Raw genomic sequence first — 26,078 nt, 5'->3', positions numbered from 1 at the left:
GAGGGGACATATAGTTTAATATATCCTGGAGAAGAGGGGACATATAGTTTAATATATCCTGGAGTAGAGGGGACATATAGTTTAATATACTATATCCTGGAGTAGAGGGGACATATAGTTTAATATATCCTGGAGAAGAGGGGACATATAGTTTAATATATCCTGGAGTAGAGGGGACATATAGTTTAATATATCCTGGAGTAGAGGGGACATATAGTTTAATATATCCTGGAGTAGAGGGGACATATAGTTTAATATATCCTGGAGTAGAGGGGACATATAGTTTAATATATCCTGGAGTAGAGGGGACATATAGTTTAATATATCCTGGAGTAGAGGGGACATATAGTTTAATATATCCTGGAGAAGAGGGGACATATAGTTTAATATATCCTGGAGTAGAGGGGACATATAGTTTAATATACTATATCCTGGAGTAGAGGGGACATATAGTTTAATATATCCTGGAGAAGAGGGGACATATAGTTTAATATATCCTGGAGAAGAGGGGACATATAGTTTAATATACTATATCCTGGAGTAGAGGGGACATATAGTTTAATATATCCTGGAGAAGAGGGGACATATAGTTTAATATATCCTGGAGTAGAGGGGACATATAGTTTAATATATCCTGGAGAAGAGGGGACATATAGTTTAATATACTATATCCTGGAGTAGAGGGGACATATAGTTTAATATATCCTGGAGTAGAGGGGACATATAGTTTAATATATCCTGGAGAATAGTTTAATATATCCTGGAGAAGAGGGACATATAGTTTAATATACTATATCCTGGAGAAGAGGGGTCATATAGTTTAATATATCCTGGAGTAGAGGGGACATATAGTTTAATATACTATATCCTGGAGAAGAGGGGACATATAGTTTAATATATCCTGGAGTAGAGGGACATATAGTTTAACATATCCTGGAGAAGAGGGACATATAGTTTAATATATATATCCTGGAGTAGAGGGGACATATAGTTTAATATATCCTGGAGAGAGGGGACATATAGTTTAATATATCCTGGAGTAGAGGGGACATATAGTTTAATATACTATCCTGGAGTAGAGGGACATATAGTTTAATATATCCTGGAGAAGAGGGGACATATAGTTTAATATATCCTGGAGTAGAGGGGACATATAGTTTAATATAACTATATCTGGAGAGAGGGGACATATAGTTTAATATATCCTGGAGAAGAGACATATAGTTTAATGTATCCTGGAGTAGAGGGGACATATAGTTTAATATATCCTGGAGTAGAGGGGACATATAGTTTAATATACTATATCCTGGAGTAGAGGGGACATATAGTTTAATATATCCTGGAGTAGAGGGACATATAGTTTACTATAATATCCTGGAGTAGAGGGGACATATAGTTTAATATATCCTGGAGAAGAGGGGACATATAGTTTAATATATCCTGGAGAGAGGGGACATATAGTTTAATATACTATATCCTGGAGTAGTTTAGGGGACATATAGTTTAATATAACCTGGAGAAGAGGGACATATAGTTTAATATAACCTGGAGTAGAGGGGACATATAGTTTAATATAACCTGGAGTAGAGGGGACATATAGTTTAATATATCCTGGAGTAGAGGGGACATATCCTGTAGTTTAGTTTAATATAACCTGGAGTAGAGGGGACATATAGTTTAATATAACCTGGAGTAGAGGGGACATATAGTTTAATATATCCTGGAGTAGAGGGGACATATAGTTTAATATAACCTGTAGTAGAGGGGACATATAGTTTAACATATAGTTGAATATAGCCTGGAGTAGAGGGGTCATATAGTTTAATATATCCTGGAGTAGAGGGGACATATAGTTTAATATACTATATCCTGGAGAAGAGGGACATATAGTTTAATATATCCTGGAGTAGAGGGGACATATAGTTTAATATAACCTGGAGTAGAGGGGACATATAGTTTAATATAACCTGGAGAAGAGGGGACATATAGTTTAATATAACCTGGAGTAGAGGGGACATATAGTTTAATATACTATATCCTGGAGAAGAGTGGGAGAGGAGGACATATAGTTTAATATAACCTGGAGTAGAGGGGACATATAGTTTAATATAACCTGGAGTAGAGGGGACATATAGTTTAATATAACCTGGAGAAGGGGACATATAGTTTAATATATCCTGGAGTAGAGGGACATATAGTTTAATATAACCTGGAGAAGAGGGGACATATAGTTTAATATATCCTGGAGTAGAGGGGACATATAGTTTAATATAACCTGGAGAAGAGGGGACATATAGTTTAATATAACCTGGAGTATATAGTTTAATATATCCTGGGGACATATAGTTTAATATAGCCTGGAGTAGAGGGGACATATAGTTTAATATAACCTGGAGTAGAGGGGACATATAGTTTAATATAACCTGGAGTAGAGGGGACATATAGTTTAATATAGCCTGGAGAAGAGGGGACATAGAGGGACATATAGTTTAATATAGCCTGGAGAAGAGGGGACATATAGTTTAATATAACCTGGAGAGAGGGGACATATAGTTTAATATAACCTGGAGTAGAGGGGACATATAGTTTAATATAACCTGGAGTAGAGGGGACATATAGTTTAATATAACCTGGAGTAGAGGGGACATATAGTTTAATATAACCTGGAGAAGAGAGGGACATATAGTTTAATATAACCTGGAGTAGGAGGGGACATATAGTTTAATATAACCTGGAGAAGAGGACATATAGTTTAATATAACCTGGAGTAGAATATAATATCCTGGGTAGAGGGGACATATAGTTTAATATAGCCTGGAGTAGAGGTGGGAGTAGAGGGGACATATAGTTTAATATAACCTGGAGTAGAGGGGACATATAGTTTAATATAACCTGGAGTAGAGGGGACATATAGTTTAATATAACCTGGAGTAGAGGGGACATATAGTTTAATATAACCTGGAGTAGAGGGGACATATAGTTTAATATAACCTGGAGTAGAGGGGACATATAGTTTAATATAACCTGGAGTAGAGGGGACATATAGTTTAATATAACCTGGAGTAGAGGGGACATATAGTTTAATATAACCTGGAGTAGAGGGGACATATAGTTTAATATAACCTGGAGTAGAGGTCATATAGGGACATATAGTTTAATATAACCTGGAGTAGAGGGGACATATAGTTTAATATAACCTGGAGTAGAGGGGACATATAGTTTAATATAACCTGGAGTAGAGGGGACATATAGTTTAATATAACCTGGAGTAGAGGGGACATATAGTTTAATATAGCCTGGAGTAGAGGGGACATATAGTTTAATATAACCTGGAGTAGAGGGGACATATAGTTTAATATAACCTGGAGAGTAGAGAGGACATATAGTTTAATATAACCTGGAGTAGAGAGGGGGGACATATAGTTTAATATAACCTGGAGTAGAGGGGACATATAGTTTAATATAACCTGTAGAGGGGACATATAGTTTATATATACCTGGAGTAGAGGGGACATATAGTTTAATATAACCTGGAGTAGAGGTGGGAGACATATAGTTTAATATAACCTGGAGTAGAGGGGACATATAGTTTAATATAACCTGGAGTAGAGGGGACATATAGTTTAATATAACCTGGAGTAGAGGGGACATATAGTTTAATATAACCTGGAGTAGAGGGGACATATAGTTTAATATAACCTGGAGGGACATATAGTTTAATATAACCTGGAGTAGAGGGGACATATAGTTTAATATAACCTGGAGTAGAGGGGACATATAGTTTAATATAACCTGGAGTAGAGGGGACATATAGTTTAATATAGCCTGGAGAGAGGTGGAGGAGGGGACATATAGTTTAATATAACCTGGAGTAGAGGGGACATATAGTTTAATATAACCTGGAGTAGAGGGGACATATAGTTTAATATAACCTGGAGTAGAGGGGACATATAGTTTAATATAACCTGGAGAGGTGGGAGAGGGGACATATAGTTTAATATAACCTGGAGTAGAGGGGACATATAGTTTAATATAACCTGGAGTAGAGGGGACATATAGTTTAATATAACCTGGAGTAGAGGGGACATATAGTTTAATATAACCTGGAGTAGAGGGGACATATAGTTTAATATAACCTGGAGTAGAGGACATATAGTTTAGAGGGGACATATAGTTTAATATAACCTGGAGTAGAGGGGACATATAGTTTAATATAACCTGGAGTAGAGGGGACATATAGTTTAATATAACCTGGAGTAGAGGGGACATATAGTTTAATATAACCTGGAGTAGAGGGGACATATAGTTTAATATAACCTGGAGTAGAGGGGACATATAGTTTAATATAACCTGGAGTAGAGGGGACATATAGTTTAATATAACCTGGAGTAGAGGGGACATATAGTTTAATATAACCTGGAGTAGAGGGGACATATAGTTTAATATAACCTGGAGTAGAGGGGACATATAGTTTAATATAACCTGGAGTAGAGGGGACATATAGTTTAATATAACCTGGAGTAGAGGGGACATATAGTTTAATATAACCTGGAGTAGAGGGGACATATAGTTTAATATAACCTGGAGTAGAGGGGACATATAGTTTAATATAACCTGGAGTGGGAGAGGGGACATATAGTTTAATATAACCTGGAGAAGAGGTGGGACATATAGTTTAATATAACCTGGAGTAGAGGGGACATATAGTTTAATATAACCTGGAGTAGAGGGGACATATAGTTTAATATAACCTGGAGTAGAGGGGACATATAGTTTAATATAGCCTGGAGTAGAGGTGGGAGTAGAGGGGACATATAGTTTAATATAGCCTGGAGTAGAGGGGACATATAGTTTAATATAACCTGGAGTAGAGGGGACATATAGTTTAATATAACCTGGAGTAGAGGGGACATATAGTTTAATATAACCTGGAGTAGAGGGGACATATAGTTTAATATAACCTGGAGTAGAGGGGACATATAGTTTAATATAACCTGGAGTAGAGGGGACATATAGTTTAATATAACCTGGAGTAGAGGGGACATATAGTTTAATATAACCTGGAGTAGAGGGGACATATAGTTTAATATAACCTGGAGTAGAGGGGACATATAGTTTAATATAACCTGGAGTAGAGGGGACATATAGTTTAATATAGCCTGGAGTAGAGGGGACATATAGTTTAATATAACCTGGAGTAGAGGGGACATATAGTTTACTATAACCTGGAGTAGAGGGGACATATAGTTTAATATAACCTGGAGTAGAGGTGGGAGTAGAGGGGACATATAGTTTAATATAACCTGGAGTAGAGGGGACATATAGTTTACTATAACCTGGAGTAGAGGGGACATATAGTTTAATATAACCTGGAGTAGAGGGGACATATAGTTTAATATAGCCTGGAGAGAGGTGGGAGTAGAGGGGACATATAGTTTAATATAGCCTGGAGTAGAGGGACATATAGTTTAATATAACCTGGAGTAGAGGGGACATATAGTTTAATATAACCTGGAGTAGAGGGGACATATAGTTTAATATAACCTGGAGTAGAGGGGACATATAGTTTAATATAACCTGGAGTAGAGGGGACATATAGTTTAATATAACCTGGAGTAGAGGTGGGAGAGGGGACATATAGTTTAATATAACCTGGAGTAGAGGGGACATATAGTTTAATATAACCTGGAGTGGGAGAGGGGGACATATAGTTTAATATAACCTGGAGTAGAGGGGACATATAGTTTAATATAACCTGGAGTAGAGGGGACATATAGTTTAATATAACCTGGAGAGGTAGAGGGGACATATAGTTTAATATAACCTGGAGTAGAGGGGACATATAGTTTAATATAACCTGGAGTAGAGGGGACATATAGTTTAATATAACCTGGAGTAGAGGGGACATATAGTTTAATATAACCTGGAGTAGAGGGACATATAGTTTAATATAACCTGGAGTAGAGGGGACATATAGTTTAATATAACCTGGAGTAGAGGGGACATATAGTTTAATATAACCTGGAGTAGAGGGGACATATAGTTTAATATAACCTGGAGTAGAGGGGACATATAGTTTAATATAACCTGGAGTAGAGGGGACATATAGTTTAATATAACCTGGAGTAGAGGGGACATATAGTTTAATATAACCTGGAGTAGAGGGGACATATAGTTTAATATAACCTGGAGTAGAGGGGACATATAGTTTAATATAACCTGGAGTAGAGGTGGGAGTAGAGGGGACATATAGTTTAATATAACCTGGAGTAGAGGGGACATATAGTTTAATATAACCTGGAGTAGAGGGGACATATAGTTTAATATAACCTGGAGTAGAGGGGACATATAGTTTAATATAACCTGGAGTAGAGGGGACATATAGTTTAATATAACCTGGAGTAGAGGGGACATATAGTTTAATATAACCTGGAGTAGAGGGGACATATAGTTTAATATAACCTGGAGTAGAGGGGACATATAGTTTAATATAACCTGGAGTAGAGGGGACATATAGTTTAATATAACCTGGAGTAGAGGGGACATATAGTTTAATATAACCTGGAGTAGAGGGGGACATATAGTTTAATATAACCTGGAGTAGAGGGGACATATAGTTTAATATAACCTGGAGTAGAGGTGGAGTAGAGGGGACATATAGTTTAATATAACCTGGAGTAGAGGGGACATATAGTTTAATATAACCTGGAGTAGAGGGGACATATAGTTTAATATAACCTGGAGTAGAGGGGACATATGTTTAATATAGCCTGGAGTAGAGGGGACATATAGTTTAATATAACCTGGAGTAGAGGGGACATATAGTTTAATATAACCTGGAGTAGAGGGGACATATAGTTTAATATAACCTGGAGTAGAGGGGACATATAGTTTAATATAACCTGGAGTAGAGGGGACATATAGTTTAATATAACCTGGAGTAGAGGGGACATATAGTTTAATATAACCTGGAGAGGTGGGAGAGGGGGACATATAGTTTACTATAACCTGGAGTAGAGGGGACATATAGTTTAATATAACCTGGAGTAGAGGGGACATATAGTTTAATATAACCTGGAGTAGAGGGGACATATAGTTTAATATAACCTGGAGTAGAGGTGGGAGTAGGGGGACATATAGTTTAATATAACCTGGAGTAGAGGGGACATATAGTTTAATATAACCTGGAGTAGAGGGGACATATAGTTTAATATAACCTGGAGTAGAGGGGACATATAGTTTAATATAACCTGGAGTAGAGGGGACATATAGTTTAATATAACCTGGAGTAGAGGGGACATATAGTTTAATATAACCTGGAGAAGAGGTGGGAGAGGGGACATATAGTTTAATATAGCCTGGAGAAGAGGTGGGAGTAGGGGACATATAGTTTAATATAACCTGGAGTAGAGGGGACATATAGTTTAATATAACCTGGAGTAGAGGGGACATATAGTTTAATATAACCTGGAGTAGAGGGGACATATAGTTTAATATAACCTGGAGTAGAGGGGACATATAGTTTAATATAACCTGGAGTAGAGGGGACATATAGTTTAATATAACCTGGAGTAGAGGTGGGAGTAGAGGGGACATATAGTTTAATATAACCTGGAGTAGAGGGGACATATAGTTTAATATAGCCTGGAGTAGAGGGGACATATAGTTTAATATAACCTGGAGTAGAGGGGACATATAGTTTACTATAACCTGGAGTAGAGGGGACATATAGTTTAATATAGCCTGGAGTAGAGGGGACATATAGTTTAATATAGCCTGGAGAAGAGGTGGGAGTAGAGGGGACATATAGTTTAATATAACCTGGAGTAGAGGGGACATATAGTTTAATATAGCCTGGAGAAGAGGGGACATATAGTTTAATATAGCCTGGAGAAGAGGTGGGAGAAGGCATGTACATTTTTACATTGGTTACAGAGTGAACCGTAAACGGTTTGAAATAGATCACTACCTCTGTACGATCCAACATCCCCAGAGGTAAAACACAGTTCGCCACCAGGTGGAGCTGTTGACTAATATTTGTACTGAAGAACGAACAGTGGGTGTGTATAGAATGAACGACAGTCTGAGTTTACACATCAGAAACATTCACGGGACAATGGTCAATGTGGTTGAATTATTATACTGATTGACAGCTTTGTGTTGCTGAGGGACAAGGCAGATGGACTGACTGATTGACAGCTTTGTGGGTGGTGTGTTGCTGAGGGACAAGGCAGATGGACTGACTGATTGACAGCTTTGTGGGTGATGTGTTGCTGAGGGACAAGGCAGATGGACTGACTGATTGACAGCTTTGTGGGTGATGTGTTGCTGAGGGACAAGGAAGATGGACTGACTGATTGACAGCTTTGTGGGTGGTGTGTTGCTGAGGGACAAGGCAGATGGACTTACTGATTGACAGCTTTGTGGGTGATGTGTTGCTGAGGGACAAGGGAGATGGACTGACTGATTGACAGCTTTGTGTTGCTGAGGGACAAGGGAGATGGACTGACTGATTGACTGCTTTGTGTTGCTGAGAGACAAGGGAGATGGACTTACTGATTGACAGCTTTGTGGGTGGTGTGTTGCTGAGGACAAGGAAGATGGACTGACTGATTGACAGCTTTGTGGGTGGTGTGTTGCTGAGGACAAGGGAGATGGACTGACTGATTGACTGCTTTGTGTTGCTGAGAGACAAGGGAGATGGACTTACTGATTGACAGCTTTGTGGGTGGTGTGTTGCTGAGGACAAGGAAGATGGACTGACTGATTGACAGCTTTGTGGGTGGTGTGTTGCTGAGGGACAAGGGAGATGGACTGACTGATTGACTGCTTTGTGTTGCTGAGAGACAAGGGAGATGGACTTACTGATTGACAGCTTTGTGGGTGGTGTGTTGCTGAGGGACAAGGAAGATGGACTGACTGATTGACAGCTTTGTGGGTGGTGTGTTGCTGAGGGACAAGGGAGATGGACTGACTGATTGACTGCTTTGTGTTGCTGAGAGACAAGGGAGATGGACTTACTGATTGACAGCTTTGTGGGTGGTGTGTTGCTGAGGACAAGGCAGATGGACTGACTGATTGACAGCTTTGTGGGTGATGTGTTGCTGAGGACAAGGAAGATGGACTGACTGATTGACAGCTTTGTGGGTGGTGTGTTGCTGAGGGACAAGGCAGATGGACTGACTGATTGACAGCTTTGTGGGTGGTGTGTTGCTGAGGGACAAGGCAGATGGACTTACTGATTGACAGCTTTGTGGGTGATGTGTTGCTGAGGGACAAGGGAGATGGACTGACTGATTGACAGCTTTGTGTTGCTGAGGGACAAGGCAGATGGACTTACTGATTAAGCAGTGCAACTTGAAGGAGAATTTGGAATTGTCGGGAACGACAAAGGTTCCCTCACATATGGCGACTTGACTCTCCCCGAACGGGAGCGAGAAGAAACACAGCTTGTACAACAAGCAACCAAGAGCCTGAAACACAGAAACACAGCTTGTACAACAAGCAACCAAGAGCCTGAAACACAGAAACACAGCTTGTACAACAAGCAACCAAGAGCCTGAAACACAGAAACACAGCTTGTACAACAACCAACCAAGAGCCTGAAACACAGAAACACAGCTTGTACAACAACCAACCAAGAGCCTGAAACACAGAAACACAGCTTGTACAACAAGCAACCAAGAGCCTGAAACACAGCTTGTACAACAAGCAACCAAGAGCCTGAAACACAGAAACACAGCTTGTACAACAAGCAACCAAGAGCCTGAAACACAGAAACACAGCTTGTACAACAAGCAACCAAGAGCCTGAAACACAGAAACACAGCTTGTACAACAAGCAACCAAGAGCCTGAAACACAGAAACACAGCTTGTACAACAACCAACCAAGAGCCTGAAACACAGAAACACAGCTTGTACAACAACCAACCAAGAGCCTGAAACACAGAAACACAGCTTGTACAACAACCAACCAAGAGCCTGAAACACAGCTTGTACAACAACCAACCAAGAGCCTGAAACACAGAAACACAGCTTGTACAACAAGCAACCAAGAGCCTGAAACACAGAAAACACAGCTTGTACAACAAGCAACCAAGAGCCTGAAACACAGAAACACAGCTTGTACAACAACCAACCAAGAGCCTGAAACACAGAAACACAGCTTGTACAACAACCAACCAAGAGCCTGAAACACAGAAACACAGCTTGTACAACAACCAACCAAGAGCCTGAAACACAGAAACACAGCTTGTACAACAACCAACCAAGAGCCTGAAACACAGAAACACAGCTTGTACAACAACCAACCAAGAGCCTGAAACACAGAAACACAGCTTGTACAACAACCAACCAAGAGCCTGAAACACAGAAAACACAGCTTGTACAACAACCAACCAAGAGCCTGAAACACAGAAACACAGCTTGTACAACAACCAACCAAGAGTCTGAAACACAGAAAACACAGCTTGTACAACAAGCAACCAAGAGCCTGAAACACAGAAACACAGATTGTACAACAAGCAACCAAGAGCCTGAAACACAGAAACACAGCTTGTACAACAAGCAACCAAGAGCCTGAAACACAGAAACACAGCTTGTACAACAACCAACCAAGAGCCTGAAACACAGAAAACACAGCTTGTACAACAACCAACCAAGAGCCTGAAACACAGAAACACAGCTTGTACAACAAGCAACCAAGAGCCTGAAACACAGAAACACAGCTTGTACAACAACCAACCAAGAGCCTGAAACACAGAAAACACAGCTTGTACAACAACCAACCAAGAGCCTGAAACACAGAAAACACAGCTTGTACAACAACCAAGAGCCTGAAACACAGCTTGTACAACAACCAACCAAGAGCCTGAAACACAGAAAACACAGCTTGTACAACAACCAACCAAGAGCCTGAAACACAGAAAACACAGCTTGTACAACAACCAACCAAGAGCCTGAAACACAGAAAACACAGCTTGTACAACAACCAAGAGCCTGAAACACAGCTTGTACAACAAGCAACCAAGAGCCTGAAACACAGAAAACACAGCTTGTACAACAAGCAACCAAGAGCCTGAAACACAGAAACACAGCTTGTACAACAACCAACCAAGAGCCTGAAACACAGAAAACACAGCTTGTACAACAACCAACCAAGAGCCTGAAACACAGAAAACACAGCTTGTACAACAACCAACCAAGAGCCTGAAACACAGAAAACACAGCTTGTACAACAACCAACCAAGAGCCTGAAACACAGAAAACACAGCTTGTACAACAACCAAGAGCCTGAAACACAGAAACACAGCTTGTACAACAAGCAACCAAGAGCCTGAAACACAGAAACACAGCTTGTACAACAACCAACCAAGAGCCTGAAACACAGAAACACAGCTTGTACAACAAGCAACCAAGAGCCTGAAACACAGAAACACAGCTTGTACAACAACCAACCAAGAGCCTGAAACACAGAAACACAGCTTGTACAACAAGCAACCAAGAGCCTGAAACACAGAAACACAGCTTGTACAACAACCAACCAAGAGCCTGAAACACAGAAACACAGCTTGTACAACAAGCAACCAAGAGCCTGAAACACAGAAACACAGCTTGTACAACAACCAACCAAGAGCCTGAAACACAGAAACACAGCTTGTACAACAACCAACCAAGAGCCTGAAACACAGAAACACAGCTTGTACAACAAGCAACCAAGAGCCTGAAACACAGAAACACAGCTTGTACAACAACCAACCAAGAGCCTGAAACACAGAAACACAGCTTGTACAACAACCAACCAAGAGCCTGAAACACAGAAAACACAGCTTGTACAACAACCAACCAAGAGCCTGAAACACAGAAAACACAGCTTGTACAACAACCAACCAAGAGCCTGAAACACAGAAAACACAGCTTGTACAACAACCAAGAGCCTGAACACAGCTTGTACAACAAGCAACCAAGAGCCTGAAACACAGAAACACAGCTTGTACAACAACCAACCAAGAGCCTGAAACACAGAAACACAGCTTGTACAACAAGCAACCAAGAGCCTGAAACACAGAAACACAGCTTGTACAACAACCAACCAAGAGCCTGAAACACAGAAACACAGCTTGTACAACAACCAACCAAGAGCCTGAAACACAGAAACACAGCTTGTACAACAACCAACCAAGAGCCTGAAACACAGAAACACAGCTTGTACAACAAGCAACCAAGAGCCTGAAACACAGAAACACAGCTTGTACAACAACCAACCAAGAGCCTGAAACACAGAAACACAGCTTGTACAACAACCAACCAAGAGTCTGAAACACAGAAACACAGCTTGTACAACAAGCAACCAAGAGCCTGAAACACAGAAACACAGCTTGTACAACAACCAACCAAGAGCCTGAAACACAGAAACACAGCTTGTACAACAACCAACCAAGAGTCTGAAACACAGAAAACACAGCTTGTACAACAAGCAACCAAGAGCCTGAAACACATAAACACAGCTTGTACAACAACCAACCAAGAGTCTGAAACACAGAAAACACAGCTTGTACAACAAGCAACCAAGAGCCTGAAACACAGAAACACAGATTGTACAACAAGCAACCAAGAGCCTGAAACACAGAAACACAGCTTGTACAACAAGCAACCAAGAGCCTGAAACACAGAAACACAGCTTGTACAACAACCAATCAAGAGCCTGAAACACAGAAAACACAGCTTGTACAACAACCAACCAAGAGCCTGAAACACAGAAACACAGCTTGTACAACAAGCAACCAAGAGCCTGAAACACAGAAACACAGCTTGTACAACAACCAACCAAGAGCCTGAAACACAGAAAACACAGCTTGTACAACAACCAACCAAGAGCCTGAAACACAGAAAACACAGCTTGTACAACAACCAAGAGCCTGAAACACAGCTTGTACAACAACCAACCAAGAGCCTGAAACACAGAAAACACAGCTTGTACAACAACCAACCAAGAGCCTGAAACACAGAAAACACAGCTTGTACAACAACCAACCAAGAGCCTGAAACACAGAAAACACAGCTTGTACAACAACCAAGAGCCTGAAACACAGCTTGTACAACAACCAACCAAGAGCCTGAAACACAGAAACACAGCTTGTACAACAACCAACCAAGAGCCTGAAACACAGAAAACACAGCTTGTACAACAACCAACCAAGAGCCTGAAACACAGAAAACACAGCTTGTACAACAACCAACCAAGAGCCTGAAACACAGAAAACACAGCTTGTACAACAACCAACCAAGAGCCTGAAACACAGAAAACACAGCTTGTACAACAACCAATGGTAAGGTGACCATTTTGACAAACTAAGACGTCTTAAAAACAGTATATTTCTAATCTTCTCCTTGTAGTGAAGTGCTAACATGGAATATGAGTTAAAATACGAGTCTAAATGTCTCTGGTTGAAAAGTAAAATAAATTTAAAGTTTCATAAAAGCTGTTCCATGTCATCGCCAGAAAAACAGTTTGTTCAAAACGCAGCCGCGCACGCACCCCCACCCCCCAGGTTTCCGTACACCCCCACCCCCCAGGTTTCCGTACACCCCCACCCCCCAGGTTTCCGTACACCCCCACCCCCCAGTTTTCCGTACACCCCCCCCCCAGGTTTCCGTACACCCCCACAGCTCTAAACTCACCCATATATCAGCCTTGGTGGTAATGGCCTTCCCTGCGTACACGTTGATCATCTCTGGAGCTCGATAAGACAGGGTCGTGTACCTACACACAGGAAGTGGTCAGGGTCAAAGGTTATTTATGCAGTTATGGTATGTATGCAAGAGTGGTACTACTGCTGAGAAGGATGGCACCCTACGTAGTGCACTACTGCTGAGAAGGATGGCACCCTACGTAGTGCACTACTGCTGAGAAGGATGGCACCCTACGTAGTGCACTACTGCTGAGAAGGATGGCACCCTACGTAGTGCACTACTGCTGAGAATTAGTCCCTATGTAAGAGTGACCGGCCAAGTGGATTGATGGAACAGAGCAGTGGTGTCCTCCACTGAGTATAATTAAGCATTAAGGCACCTCTGGGGGTTGTATATGACCAATATAACCGGTTCTTAGACACGACACATCGCAGAGTGCCCGGATACAGCCCGTAGCCGTGGTATATCGGCCATATATCACAACCCCCCCCCACCAGAGGTTGCCTTAATGCTATTATAAACTGGTTACCAACGTAATTAGAGCAGTAAAAATACATGTTTTGTCATACGGTCTGATATACCACGGCTGTCAGCCAATCAGCATTCAGAGCTCGGCTGTCAGCCAATCAGCATTCAGAGCTCGACCCATACAGTTTATAAAAAGCAAAAGATTTGTTGGTCCAACAGCCACTGTGGCAGGTAGGTATATAAAATCTACCAGCCACTCAGAATTATTTTATTACCGGCCAAAATATTTTGTTGCCACTAAAATTACACCAACAAAATGAATGAGTATGTTTTCTAAAACAAATGTATTACTAGCAAGAAGTAAATGTGGTTTTTATATTGTTTAATTAAATTTTTTTCATGACTAGAATATTTTTAAACAAAAACAACACACATTGTCACCTGCCCCTTTAAGGGCGGGAGGTTACCGTGGGAGGTTACCGTGGTAACACTGTGCCCTGTGAGATTGAGAGTCTGAATAGCGGCAGTGTCGTCTTCTCTTCACCAGCGGTTAAAAACTCAAACATTGAAGAAAATCAACCTGGCTTGTGAACAATACAACATAAACAGACCAAGAAACACGAGGACAAAGCCTCACTTCAGTCGACTTTCCTTCCCAGTAAATTAGACCAACTTGTATGGCTGTGTACCACGCTTCTAAACAACAACGAATAATCTTTCACTCAGCCCTTCACGTGCTCACAGCCCCACCCCCAACCAGGCAGGAAGGTGTTCTTAATGTTTTGTCCAGTCCTAACTGGAACTAAAGCAAATAGGAGGGGATCCGTGGGACAGTTCACATGACGTGAAATGGGGTGCGCTCTAGCTACACAGGCACATGGAAGACAATCACCTGGGTTCACACACAGGTCACCTCACCCCCCCCACCGAACTCACGTCACCCCCCCGCACTCACGTCACCCCCCCCGCACTCACGTCACATCACCACCCCCCACGTCACCTCACCCCCCACACTCACTTCCTGATTTCGTCCTCCACAGCGGTCACTCCGTCTTTATGTGGAAGCAGCACTTTGAGAGAAGCACTTCCAAAATCACACAGAACATAACTCCCATTATCACTCAGGAGGATGTTCTCTACCTGGAACAGAGACAGAGGAGGAGAGAGGGGAGACAGAGGAGGAGAGAGGGGAGACAGAGGAGGAGAGAGGGGAGACAGAGGAGGAGAGAGAGGGAGACAGAGGAGGAGAGAGAGGAGACAGAGGAGGAGAGAGAGGAGAGAGAGGAGACAGAGGAGGAGAGAGGAGACAGAGGAGGAGAGAGAGGAGACAGAGGAGGAGAGAGAGGAGACAGAGGAGGAGAGAGAGGAGACAGAGGAGGAGAGAGAGGAGACAGAGGAGGAGAGAGAGGAGACAGATGAGGAGAGAGGGGAGACAGATGAGGAGAGAGGGGAGACAGATGAGGAGAGAGGGGAGACAGATGAGGAGAGAGGAGAGAGGGGAGACAGATGAGGAGGGAGGGGAGACAGATGAGGGAGGGGAGACCGATGAGGGAGGGGAGACCGATGAGGGAGGGGAGACCGATGAGGGAGGGGAGACCGATGAGGGAGGGGAGACCGATGAGGGAGGGGAGACCGATGAGGGAGGGGAGACAGAGAGAGGAGACAGAGAGAGGAGACAGAGAGAGGAGACAGAGAGAGGAGACAGAGAGAGGAGACAGAGAGAGGAGACAGAGAGAAGAGCGAGAGCGGGGGAGAGGGAGACAGAGAGCGAGAGAGAGAGCGAGAGCGGGAGAGAGAGGGAGAGAGAGAGAGAGAGAGAGAGAGAGAGAGGGAGAGGGAGAGAGGAGAGAGAGAGAGAGGGGAGAGCGAGGGAGAGGAGAGGAGAGAGAGCGAGGGAGAGGGAGAGGGAGAGAGCGAGGGAGAGGGAGAGAGAGAGAGAGAGAGCGAGCGAGGGAGAGAGGAGACAGAGGAGAGAGAGAGAGAGGAGAGACAGAGAGGAGAGAGAGAGGAGACAGAGAGGAGAGAGAGAGGAGACAGAGAGGAGAGAGAGAGGAGACAGAGAGGAGAGAGAGAGGAGACAGAGAGGAGACAGAGAGGAGAGAGAGAGGAGACAGAGAGGAGAGAGGGAGGAGACAGAGGAGAGAGAGAGGAGACAGAGGAGAGAGAGAGGAGACAGAGGAGAGAGAGAGGAGACAGAGGAGACAGAGAGGAGAGAGAGGAGAGAGAGAGGAGAGAGAGGAGAGAGAGGAGAGAGAGAGGAGACAGAGGAGAGAGAGGAGAGAGAGGAGAGAGAGGAGACAGAGGAGAGAGAGGAGACAGAGAGGAGACAGAGGAGACAGAGGAGAGAGAGAGGAGACAGAGGAGAGAGAGAGGAGACAGAGGAGACAGAGAGGAGAGAGAGAGGAGAGACAGAGGAGAGAGAGAGGAGAGACAGAGGAGACAGAGGAGAGAGAGAGGAGAGACAGAGGAGACAGAGGAGAGACAGAGGAGAGACAGGAGAGACAGAGGAGAGACAGAGGAGAGAGAGGAGAGACAGAGAGAGAGAGAGAGGAGAGACAGAGGAGACAGAGGAGAGAGAGAGGAGACAGAGGAGAGAGAGAGGAGACAGAGGAGAGAGAGAGGAGACAGAGGAGAGAGAGAGGAGACAGAGGAGAGAGAGAGGAGACAGAGGAGACAGAGGAGGAGAGAGGAGACAGAGGAGGAGAGAGGAGACAGAGGAGGAGAGAGGAGACAGAGGAGGAGAGAGGAGACAGAGGAGGACAGAGGAGACAGAGGAGACAGAGGAGAGAGAGGAGACAGAGGGAGAAGAGAGGAGACAGAGGAGACAGAGGAGAGAGAGGAGGAAGAGAGAGGGGAGATATAAATATTATAGTCAGCATGACAGAAGCTTTAAGCTCTAGGATATAACATTGTCCTGGTGAAGTAGCTGCATTTCCCCAGAGGCTGGCCAATAGAGAACCAGTTTATTCACCAGTAGTGGACAGACTGGCCAATAGAGAACCAGTTTATTCACCAGTAGTAGACAGACTGGCCAATAGAGAACCAGTTTATTCACCAGTAGTGGACAGGCTGGCCAATAGAGAACCAGTTTATTCACCAGTAGTGGACAGACTGGCCAATAGAGAACCAGTTTATTCACCAGTAGTAGACAGACTGGCCAATAGAGAACTAGTTTATTCACCAGTAGTAGACAGACTGGCCAATAGAGAACCAGTTTATTCACCAGTAGTAGACAGACTGGCCAATAGAGAACCAGTTTATTCACCAGTAGTAGACAGACTGGCCAATAGAGAACTAGTTTATTCACCAGTAGTAGACAGACTGGCCAATAGAGAACTAGTTTATTCACCAGTAGTGGACAGACTGGCCAATAGAGAACCAGTTTATTCACCAGTAGTGGACAGACTGGCCAATAGAGAACCAGTTTATTCACCAGTAGTGGACAGACTGGCCAATAGAGAACTAGTTTATTCACCAGTAGTGGACAGACTGGCCAATAGAGAACTAGTTTATTCACCAGTAGTAGACAGACTGGCCAATAGAGAACCAGTTTATTCACCAGTAGTAGACAGACTGGCCAATAGAGAACTAGTTTATTCACCAGTAGTGGACAGACTGGCCAGTAAAACTGCAGTTTATTCACCAGTAGTGGACAGACTGGCCAGTAAAACTGCAGTTTATTCACCAGTAGTGGACAGACTGGCCAATAGAGAACCAGTTTATTCACCAGTAGTGGACAGACTGGCCAATAGAGAACTAGTTTATTCACCAGTAGTGGACAGACTGGCCAATAGAGAACTAGTTTATTCACCAGTAGTGGACAGACTGGCCAGTAAAACTGCAGTTTATTCACCAGTAGTGGACAGACTGGCCAGTAAAACTGCAGTTTATTCACCAGTAGTGGACAGACTGGCCAATAGAGAACTAGTTTATTCACCAGTAGTAGACAGACTGGCCAATAGAGAACTAGTTTATTCACCAGTAGTAGACAGACTGGCCAGTAAAACTGCAGTTTATTCACCAGTAGTGGACAGACTGGCCAATAGAGAACTACTTTATTCACCAGTAGTGGACAGACTGGCCAGTAAAACTGCAGGTTATTCACCAGTAGTGGACAGACTGGCCAATAGAGAACTAGTTTATTCACCAGTAGTAGACAGACTGGCCAATAGAGAACTAGTTTATTCACCAGTAGTAGACAGACTGGCCAATAGAGAACTAGTTTATTCACCAGTAGTGGACAGACTGGCCAGTAAAACTGCAGTTTATTCACCAGTAGTGGACAGACTGGCCAATAGAGAACTAGTTTATTCACCAGTAGTGGACAGACTGGCCAGTAAAACTGCAGTTTATTCACCAGTAGTGGACAGACTGGCCAATAGAGAACTAGTTTATTCACCAGTAGTGGACAGACTGGCCAGTAAAACTGCAGTTTATTCACCAGTAGTGGACAGACTGGCCAGTAAAACTGCAGTTTATTCACCAGTAGTGGACAGACTGGCCAATAGAGAACTAGTTTATTCACCAGTAGTGGACAGACTGGCCAGTAAAACTGCAGTTTATTCACCAGTAGTGGACAGACTGGCCAGTAAAACTGCAGTTTATTCACCAGTAGTGGACAGACTGGCCAATAGAGAACTAGTTTATTCACCAGTAGTGGACAGACTGGCCAATAGAGAACTAGTTTATTCACCAGTAGTGGACAGACTGGCCAGTAAAACTGCAGTTTATTCACCAGTAGTGGACAGACTGGCCAATAGAGAACTAGTTTATTCACCAGTAGTAGACAGACTGGCCAATAGAGAACTAGTTTATTCACCAGTAGTAGACAGACTGGCCAGTAAAACTGCAGTTTATTCACCAGTAGTAGACAGACTGGCCAATAGAGAACTAGTTTATTCACCAGTAGTAGACAGACTGGCCAGTAAAACTGCAGTTTATTCACCAGTAGTGGACAGACTGGCCAATAGAGAACTAGTTTATTCACCAGTAGTAGACAGACTGGCCAATAGAGAACTAGTTTATTCACCAGTAGTAGACAGACTGGCCAATAGAGAACTAGTTTATTCACCAGTAGTGGACAGACTGGCCAGTAAAACTGCAGTTTATTCACCAGTAGTGGACAGACTGGCCAATAGAGAACTAGTTTATTCACCAGTAGTGGACAGACTGGCCAGTAAAACTGCAGTTTATTCACCAGTAGTGGACAGACTGGCCAATAGAGAACTAGTTTATTCACCAGTAGTGGACAGACTGGCCAGTAAAACTGCAGTTTATTCACCAGTAGTGGACAGACTGGCCAGTAAAACTGCAGTTTATTCACCAGTAGTGGACAGACTGGCCAGTAAAACTGCAGTTTATTCACCAGTAGTGGACAGACTGGCCAATAGAGAACTAGTTTATTCACCAGTAGTGGACAGACTGGCCAATAGAGAACTAGTTTATTCACCAGTAGTGGACAGACTGGCCAGTAAAACTGCAGTTTATTCACCAGTAGTGGACAGACTGGCCAATAGAGAACCAGTTTATTCACCAGTAGTGGACAGACCGGCCAATAGAGAACTAGTTTATTCACCAGTAGTAGACAGACTGGCCAATAGAGAACTAGTTTATTCACCAGTAGTAGACAGACTGGCCAGTAAAACTGCAGTTTATTCACCAGTAGTAGACAGACTGGCCAATAGAGAACTAGTTTATTCACCAGTAGTAGACAGACTGGCCAATAGAGAACCAGTTTATTCACCAGTAGTAGACAGACTGGCCAATAGAGAACTAGTTTATTCACCAGTAGTGGACAGACTGGCCAATAGAGAACCAGTTTATTCACCAGTAGTGGACAGACTGGCCAATAGAGAACCAGTTTATTCACCAGTAGTGGACAGACTGGCCAATAGAGAACTAGTTTATTCACCAGTAGTGGACAGACTGGCCAATAGAGAACTAGTTTATTCACCAGTAGTGGACAGACTGGCCAATAGAGAACTAGTTTATTCACCAGTAGTAGACAGACTGGCCAATAGAGAACCAGTTTATTCACCAGTAGTAGACAGACTGGCCAATAGAGAACCAGTTTATTCACCAGTAGTAGACAGACCGGCCAATAGAGAACCAGTTTATTCACCAGTAGTAGACAGACTGGCCAATAGAGAACTAGTTTATTCACCAGTAGTGGACAGACTGGCCAGTAAAACTGCAGTTTATTCACCAGTAGTGGACAGACTGGCCAGTAAAACTGCAGTTTATTCACCAGTAGTGGACAGACTGGCCAATAGAGAACCAGTTTATTCACCAGTAGTGGACAGACTGGCCAATAGAGAACTAGTTTATTCACCAGTAGTGGACAGACTGGCCAATAGAGAACTAGTTTATTCACCAGTAGTGGACAGACTGGCCAGTAAAACTGCAGTTTATTCACCAGTAGTGGACAGACTGGCCAGTAAAACTGCAGTTTATTCACCAGTAGTGGACAGACTGGCCAATAGAGAACTAGTTTATTCACCAGTAGTGGACAGACTGGCCAATAGAGAACTAGTTTATTCACCAGTAGTGGACAGACTGGCCAGTAAAACTGCAGTTTATTCACCAGTAGTGGACAGACTGGCCAATAGAGAACCAGTTTATTCACCAGTAGTGGACAGACCGGCCAATAGAGAACTAGTTTATTCACCAGTAGTAGACAGACTGGCCAATAGAGAACTAGTTTATTCACCAGTAGTGGACAGACTGGCCAGTAAAACTGCAGTTTATTCACCAGTAGTGGACAGACTGGCCAATAGAGAACTAGTTTATTCACCAGTAGTGGACAGACTGGCCAATAGAGAACTAGTTTATTCACCAGTAGTGGACAGACTGGCCAGTAAAACTGCAGTTTATTCACCAGTAGTGGACAGACTGGCCAATAGAGAACCAGTTTATTCACCAGTAGTGGACAGACCGGCCAATAGAGAACTAGTTTATTCACCAGTAGTAGACAGACTGGCCAATAGAGAACTAGTTTATTCACCAGTAGTAGACAGACTGGCCAGTAAAACTGCAGTTTATTCACCAGTAGTGGACAGACTGGCCAATAGAGAACTAGTTTATTCACCAGTAGTAGACAGACTGGCCAATAGAGAACTAGTTTATTCACCAGTAGTAGACAGACTGGCCAGTAAAACTGCAGTTTATTCACCAGTAGTGGACAGACTGGCCAATAGAGAACTAGTTTATTCACCAGTAGTGGACAGACTGGCCAGTAAAACTGCAGTTTATTCACCAGTAGTGGACAGACTGGCCAATAGAGAACTAGTTTATTCACCAGTAGTAGACAGACTGGCCAATAGAGAACTAGTTTATTCACCAGTAGTAGACAGACTGGCCAATAGAGAACTAGTTTATTCACCAGTAGTGGACAGACTGGCCAGTAAAACTGCAGTTTATTCACCAGTAGTGGACAGACTGGCCAATAGAGAACTAGTTTATTCACCAGTAGTGGACAGACTGGCCAGTAAAACTGCAGTTTATTCACCAGTAGTGGACAGACTGGCCAATAGAGAACTAGTTTATTCACCAGTAGTGGACAGACTGGCCAGTAAAACTGCAGTTTATTCACCAGTAGTGGACAGACTGGCCAGTAAAACTGCAGTTTATTCACCAGTAGTGGACAGACTGGCCAGTAAAACTGCAGTTTATTCACCAGTAGTGGACAGACTGGCCAATAGAGAACTAGTTTATTCACCAGTAGTGGACAGACTGGCCAATAGAGAACTAGTTTATTCACCAGTAGTGGACAGACTGGCCAGTAAAACTGCAGTTTATTCACCAGTAGTGGACAGACTGGCCAATAGAGAACCAGTTTATTCACCAGTAGTGGACAGACCGGCCAATAGAGAACTAGTTTATTCACCAGTAGTAGACAGACTGGCCAATAGAGAACTAGTTTATTCACCAGTAGTAGACAGACTGGCCAGTAAAACTGCAGTTTATTCACCAGTAGTAGACAGACTGGCCAATAGAGAACTAGTTTATTCACCAGTAGTAGACAGACTGGCCAGTAAAACTGCAGTTTATTCACCAGTAGTAGACAGACTGGCCAATAGAGAACTAGTTTATTCACCAGTAGTAGACAGACTGGCCAGTAAAACTGCAGTTTATTCACCAGTAGTGGACAGACTGGCCAATAGAGAACTAGTTTATTCACCAGTAGTAGACAGACTGGCCAATAGAGAACTAGTTTATTCACCAGTAGTAGACAGACTGGCCAGTAAAACTGCAGTTTATTCACCAGTAGTGGACAGACTGGCCAATAGAGAACTAGTTTATTCACCAGTAGTGGACAGACTGGCCAGTAAAACTGCAGGTTATTCACCAGTAGTGGACAGACTGGCCAATAGAGAACTAGTTTATTCACCAGTAGTAGACAGACTGGCCAATAGAGAACTAGTTTATTCACCAGTAGTAGACAGACTGGCCAATAGAGAACTAGTTTATTCACCAGTAGTGGACAGACTGGCCAGTAAAACTGCAGTTTATTCACCAGTAGTGGACAGACTGGCCAATAGAGAACTAGTTTATTCACCAGTAGTGGACAGACTGGCCAGTAAAACTGCAGTTTATTCACCAGTAGTGGACAGACTGGCCAATAGAGAACTAGTTTATTCACCAGTAGTGGACAGACTGGCCAGTAAAACTGCAGTTTATTCACCAGTAGTGGACAGACTGGCCAGTAAAACTGCAGTTTATTCACCAGTAGTGGACAGACCGGCCAATAGAGAACTAGTTTATTCACCAGTAGTAGACAGACTGGCCAGTAAAACTGCAGTTTATTCACCAGTAGTAGACAGACTGGCCAATAGAGAACTAGTTTATTCACCAGTAGTAGACAGACTGGCCAGTAAAACTGCAGTTTATTCACCAGTAGTAGACAGACTGGCCAATAGAGAACTAGTTTATTCACCAGTAGTAGACAGACTGGCCAGTAAAACTGCAGTTTATTCACCAGTAGTGGACAGACTGGCCAATAGAGAACTAGTTTATTCACCAGTAGTAGACAGACTGGCCAATAGAGAACTAGTTTATTCACCAGTAGTAGACAGACTGGCCAGTAAAACTGCAGTTTATTCACCAGTAGTGGACAGACTGGCCAATAGAGAACTAGTTTATTCACCAGTAGTGGACAGACTGGCCAGTAAAACTGCAGTTTATTCACCAGTAGTGGACAGACTGGCCAATAGAGAACTAGTTTATTCACCAGTAGTAGACAGACTGGCCAATAGAGAACTAGTTTATTCACCAGTAGTGGACAGACTGGCCAATAGAGAACTAGTTTATTCACCAGTAGTGGACAGACTGGCCAATAGAGAACTAGTTTATTCACCAGTAGTGGACAGACTGGCCAGTAAAACTGCAGTTTATTCACCAGTAGTGGACAGACTGGCCAATAGAGAACTAGTTTATTCACCAGTAGTAGACAGACTGGCCATTAGAGAACTAGTTTATTCACCAGTAGTAGACAGACTGGCCAGTAAAACTGCAGTTTATTCACCAGTAGTGGACAGACTGGCCAGTAAAACTGCAGTTTATTCACCAGTAGTGGACAGACTGGCCAGTAAAACTGCAGTTTATTCACCAGTAGTGGACAGACTGGCCAATAGAGAACTAGTTTATTCACCAGTAGTGGACAGACTGGCCAGTAAAACTGCAGTTTATTCACCAGTAGTGGACAGACTGGCCAATAGAGAACTAGTTTATTCACCAGTAGTGGACAGACTGGCCAATAGAGAACTAGTTTATTCACCAGTAGTGGACAGACTGGCCAGTAAAACTGCAGTTTATTCACCAGTAGTGGACAGACTGGCCAATAGAGAACTAGTTTATTCACCAGTAGTGGACAGACTGGCCAGTAAAACTGCAGTTTATTCACCAGTAGTGGACAGACTGGCCAATAGAGAACTAGTTTATTCACCAGTAGTGGACAGACTGGCCAGTAAAACTGCAGTTTATTCACCAGTAGTGGACAGACTGGCCAATAGAGAACTAGTTTATTCACCAGTAGTGGACAGACTGGCCAGTAAAACTGCAGTTTATTCACCAGTAGTGGACAGACTGGCCAGTAAAACTGCAGTTTATTCACCAGTAGTGGACAGACTGGCCAATAGAGAACTAGTTTATTCACCAGTAGTGGACAGACTGGCCAGTAAAACTGCAGTTTATTCACCAGTAGTGGACAGACTGGCCAGTAAAACTGCAGTTTATTCACCAGTAGTGGACAGACTGGCCAATAGAGAACTAGTTTATTCACCAGTAGTGGACAGACTGGCCAGTAAAACTGCAGTTTATTCACCAGTAGTGGACAGACTGGCCAATAGAGAACTAGTTTATTCACCAGTAGTGGACAGACTGGCCAGTAAAACTGCAGTTTATTCACCAGTAGTGGACAGACTGGCCAATAGAGAACTAGTTTATTCACCAGTAGTGGACAGACTGGCCAGTAAAACTGCAGTTTATTCACCAGTAGTGGACAGACTGGCCAATAGAGAACTAGTTTATTCACCAGTAGTGGACAGACTGGCCAGTAAAACTGCAGTTTATTCACCAGTAGTGGACAGACTGGCCAATAGAGAACTAGTTTATTCACCAGTAGTGGACAGACTGGCCAGTAAAACTGCAGTTTATTCACCAGTAGTGGACAGACTGGCCAATAGAGAACTAGTTTATTCACCAGTAGTGGACAGACTGGCCAGTAAAACTGCAGTTTATTCACCAGTAGTGGACAGACTGGCCAATAGAGAACTAGTTTATTCACCAGTAGTGGACAGACTGGCCAGTAAAACTGCAGTTTATTCACCAGTAGTGGACAGACTGGCCAATAGAGAACTAGTTTATTCACCAGTAGTAGACAGACTGGCCAATAGAGAACTAGTTTATTCACCAGTTGTAGACAGACTGGCCAATAGAGAACTAGTTTATTCACCAGTAGTGGACAGACTGGCCAATAGAGAACTAGTTTATTCACCAGTAGTGGACAGACTGGCCAATAGAGAACTAGTTTATTCACCAGTAGTGGACAGACTGGCCAATAGAGAACCAGTTTATTCACCAGTAGTGGACAGACCGGCCAATAGAGAACTAGTTTATTCACCAGTAGTAGACAGACTGGCCAATAGAGAACTAGTTTATTCACCAGTAGTAGACAGACTGGCCAGTAAAACTGCAGTTTATTCACCAGTAGTAGACAGACTGGCCAATAGAGAACTAGTTTATTCACCAGTAGTAGACAGACTGGCCAGTAAAACTGCAGTTTATTCACCAGTAGTAGACAGACTGGCCAATAGAGAACTAGTTTATTCACCAGTAGTAGACAGACTGGCCAGTAAAACTGCAGTTTATTCACCAGTAGTGGACAGACTGGCCAATAGAGAACTAGTTTATTCACCAGTAGTAGACAGACTGGCCAATAGAGAACTAGTTTATTCACCAGTAGTACAGACTGGCCAGTAAAACTGCAGTTTATTCACCAGTAGTGGACAGACTGGCCAATAGAGAACTAGTTTATTCACCAGTAGTGGACAGACTGGCCAGTAAAACTGCAGTTTATTCACCAGTAGTGGAACTAGTTTATTCACCAGTAGTGGACAGACTGGCCAGTAAAACTGCAGTTTATTCACCAGTAGTGGACAGACTGGCCAATAGTTTATTCACCAGTAGTAGACAGACTGGCCAATAGAGAACTAGTTTATTCACCAGTAGTAGACAGACTGGCCAATAGAGAACTAGTTTATTCACCAGTAGTGGACAGACTGGCCAATAGAACTGTAGTTTATTCACCAGTAGTGGACAGACTGGCCAATAGAGAACTAGTTTATTCACCAGTAGTGGACAGACTGGCCAATAGAGAACTAGTTTATTCACCAGTAGTGGACAGACTGGCCAGTAAAACT

The 26,078-nt window shown here is 43.0% G+C and overlaps 1 protein-coding gene across 1 annotated transcript in view; it reads right to left on the bottom strand.

Moving 5' to 3' along the window:
• Positions 1 to 26,078, bottom strand: part of LOC118381659 (BMP-2-inducible protein kinase-like) — a 118,791-nt gene that overhangs the window by 30,958 nt on the left and 61,755 nt on the right. Inside the window, exons 6-8 of the mRNA XM_052462663.1 lie at positions 15,179 to 15,300; positions 13,681 to 13,762; positions 9,341 to 9,473 (exon numbers count right to left, since the gene is read on the bottom strand). Coding sequence (XP_052318623.1) covers positions 9,341 to 9,473; positions 13,681 to 13,762; positions 15,179 to 15,300 — 337 coding nt within the window. The remainder of the gene's footprint in view (positions 1 to 9,340; positions 9,474 to 13,680; positions 13,763 to 15,178; positions 15,301 to 26,078) is intronic.

Source organism: Oncorhynchus keta, chromosome 14, assembly GCF_023373465.1.
Source record: "Oncorhynchus keta strain PuntledgeMale-10-30-2019 chromosome 14, Oket_V2, whole genome shotgun sequence".
NCBI lineage: Eukaryota > Metazoa > Chordata > Actinopteri > Salmoniformes > Salmonidae > Oncorhynchus > Oncorhynchus keta.
Note: the sequence above shows the minus strand (reverse complement) of the source record. Positions and strands in the feature narration are given on the sequence as shown.